Here is a 3,102-nt window from a genome sequence, read left to right as displayed (position 1 = left end):
ATATAAAACCAATAATTGAAACACAAGTGAAAATTTTATGAAACTAAACTGATACATGGAAAACATTGCGAAACATTCTCGCAAAAAAGTGAAACTGCTAACGTCACTGCTGATGTCATTTCGATATGTTACAAAAATGTCGTATTTCAGTTACGTTTTAGTTTGGTTTCAGAATTTTGTGAGTGGACTACGCTAGCACATGCGTGACATCACGGATGACGTCACTCATATAGGTAGCGTTCACTGTAAAAAGAGGTTTGGGTTAGACACTTATACGATTCTCCTCATATATAATTTGGGAGGTACCAACCGTTATAACCATCATGACTAGATAGCAACATGCACCGAAGGGGAGGTGTACCCGGGACAACTTGTGTTGCGGTACTAAGGAGAGGTGTGCCCCATAGTGTTTTTTTTTTACGAAACATGGTACAAACGTAGAGGCTCACATATACGCACATACACTCACCCTTATGAATGCACCATAGACGCGCCTCGCTGTCGACAGGAACGTCGCCTCGCACTGAAGAATATTCCCCCTTCTATGAGACACCTAAGTGTCAAACCTGTGGTTTAAATTCTGGTGGACTAAAGGTACCACTACCATCCTAACCATCCAACCATAGATTGGTTCTCTGCGCCCCATAGTCATCAAGTCATGCCCTTCAGAACATGCTGGTTATAGGCAAATCTCGTTATTAAATCTGCTCCATATGTTATATTATCGTGTTCTAATTGCTTGGTCCTCGTTTGATCAAAAGTGCGCCCACAACTGTAAACCTTACCGGTGTTTTTAGAAAAACTTCATCCATTTATCAGGATAACAAGCTTCGTTCACGAATCCTGGTGAATCAACGGCGGAGGAAGGCACGGGAGAGAAGTCTCCCCCTTCCGTAGTTGGTAGCCTCTCGCTGATCTAGGTACGTCAGCGGGCAGCGTATATGGATGCCATCAGAGCCAGTTTTCTCTATATAAGCTTGCCTCTACGCTAGTCGACTTCAACCCGAAAAACACCGTGACTCGAGACTCATCACTCACGAGCTTCGAGAGCAATGGCCGGGAAAATGGATAAGACGACAAAAATCGTGGTCGCGGTGGTGGGTTCTCTCGGGCTGCTTAGCACAATCATGGGGTTCTCCGCCGAAGGCACGAAGCTCACTGTAAGCTGGCACAGTCACTACCTATCCATGGTTAATGTCCATGTCTATGGGTGTGGGTGTGTGTTTTCTTGCTGAACCGTGGGTTCTCGCAGGCTTCGGACGTGCTGATCGGCGACGGGGCGTGCTACTACCCGCGCAACTCATCGCTGGCGCTCGCGATCTGCGCCGCCCTCTTCCTGGTAGTTGCCCAGGTCATCTTCGCGGCCGTCGGCGGCTGCTGCGGATGCTGCAAGTCCCGCACCATGCCCTCCGAGAAGAACCGGATCATCGGCGTTGTCTGCGCCGTCGTCTCATGGTAATGTGTTCGACAGAATTCAACAAGCTCTAGCTGGACCTGGCCTGACAGTGACTGAAACGTGCAGGATAGCGGCGGTGATCGCGTTCGCGCTGTTCGTGGATGGCGCGGCGGTTAACGGCGAGGGTCTGCGGGAGACGGACACGTTCGGGCAGTGCTTCATCCTCAAGGACGGCATCTTCGCCGGGGCGGCCATCCTCACGCTCGCCGCCACGGCACTCGGGATCACCTCCTACGTCCTGCTCGGGAGGCAGACGGACGCGGCCGCCGCTGCCGCGCCCAAGGCAGGAGGCGGGATCGCAATGGGGCAGCCGCAGTTCCCGCAGCAGTCTCCTCCCCAGTGGTACGGCCAGGCCCCGCCGCCGAACTACCCGCAGTACCCTCCTCCTCCAGCACAGGGCTATGGAGCGCACCGACCAAACCAGCAGTTTCCCCATCCTCAAGGACATGCGCAGGTGTAGAAGCACGAACCAACCGGCCTTTCATCAACTGATCACATCACATTTGATCAGATGTACTCCGTATCATTGAAGTCCAACAATTGCCTGATTTCGGTTTTGTGCTCCAACATGCATGCACGCACGCTGTTCCTCCGTAACTACGGCTCACAATCAGTAATTCCTTTTTTAGTTCTTGCCCTTTTTTGGAGATTTCCTGTGTAATTTTTGGAGTCAGCAAATGTTTCTTCCTTTTTCGGTGTTTCTTCAGTTCATATTTCGAGTCAATTTGAATAGGCCACAAGTGGTAGGTTTTCTCGGCTGTGCACTCGCGCGGTGCCGCGACCATCCTCCATAATGATAAATTGTATGTCTCGGACCCTCAATACAACAGTTTGATGTACTCCAGCGCTTGTCGCTCAAACGAGTGAACATACAGAATAATGTATGTTGCTAGACGATGCGCGTTTGATAACAAATAGGGAGGCCCGGTCAAGATCTACAGCCACCGAAGAATCTACTGCAAACAGGTATAGAAGTTACACTGTTACAGCTGCAGACTTTGATTCACCACACCTCAGGCTAGATGTAAGAAAAATTTCATGAAGACTGGCCAACAAGAAACAAACATGTATAATTATCTTCTAGGAAGTTGTGAAAGATTTATGCATGTAAGTCTTCATATTATAGATTAATTCCTGTTTGCATGAACCGCAATAAAATTCAAGCCAAGACACCAACATTAGTAGGGTGTTGTATTTTTTGGTTTATAGAATGCAACTATTGATCCATACTTGAAAAAACAATACTTTCGTAGATACTTATGAAGAAGCATGCTAGAATGTAAAAATTTGCAGATTTTTAAATCACATTATTAACTAGTGCTATCACTGCTATGCTATGCAGGGATGGATTTCTGGTTTCCAAATACAGGTATCGACCTAAGGGTATCTTCAACGGGACGCCACAAAACAGACGCCTAAATTGTCCTTGCGCGTTCGTTTGCGTCGCCTCGCGGACGTGAAAATGGTCGGTTTTTTCCGTGCGTCCATTTGTGTTTGGGTGCCTTAAACGATCCGACGCATATTATTTTTCCTACTTTTTTTTTCTCTTTCTCATTTAAACATAGTTGCAAACATTGCACACACTAATACATAGTTGGGAACATGGTAAAACATTGCAAAATGAGGAAACCTAACTATTGTTGGCC

At 47.6% G+C, this 3,102-nt stretch overlaps 1 protein-coding gene across 1 annotated transcript; it reads left to right on the top strand.

Moving 5' to 3' along the window:
* Positions 1 to 1,050: 1,050 nt before the first annotated feature.
* On the top strand, positions 1,051 to 1,916 carry LOC124648572. Its single transcript, XM_047188307.1, has 3 exons — positions 1,051 to 1,160; positions 1,253 to 1,455; positions 1,523 to 1,916. Exons 1-3 carry the CDS (start codon positions 1,053 to 1,055, stop codon positions 1,914 to 1,916), a joined length of 705 nt encoding a protein of 234 aa, XP_047044263.1. The 5' UTR covers positions 1,051 to 1,052.
* The last annotated feature ends 1,186 nt before the right edge of the window (positions 1,917 to 3,102 follow it).

Source organism: Lolium rigidum, chromosome 4, assembly GCF_022539505.1.
Source record: "Lolium rigidum isolate FL_2022 chromosome 4, APGP_CSIRO_Lrig_0.1, whole genome shotgun sequence".
Lineage (NCBI taxonomy): Eukaryota > Viridiplantae > Streptophyta > Magnoliopsida > Poales > Poaceae > Lolium > Lolium rigidum.
Note: the sequence above shows the minus strand (reverse complement) of the source record. Positions and strands in the feature narration are given on the sequence as shown.

Excerpts from the sequence above, each read along its gene's own strand:
- LOC124648572 (XM_047188307.1), top strand. The coding sequence starts at position 1,053 with ATGGCCGGGAAAATGGATAAGACGACAAAAATCGTGGTCGCGGTGGTG. Across the intron at positions 1,161-1,252 it reads CCGAAGGCACGAAGCTCACT|GCTTCGGACGTGCTGATCGG; the intron begins GTAAGCTGGCAC and ends GGGTTCTCGCAG. Across the intron at positions 1,456-1,522 it reads GTCTGCGCCGTCGTCTCATG|GATAGCGGCGGTGATCGCGT; the intron begins GTAATGTGTTCG and ends TGAAACGTGCAG.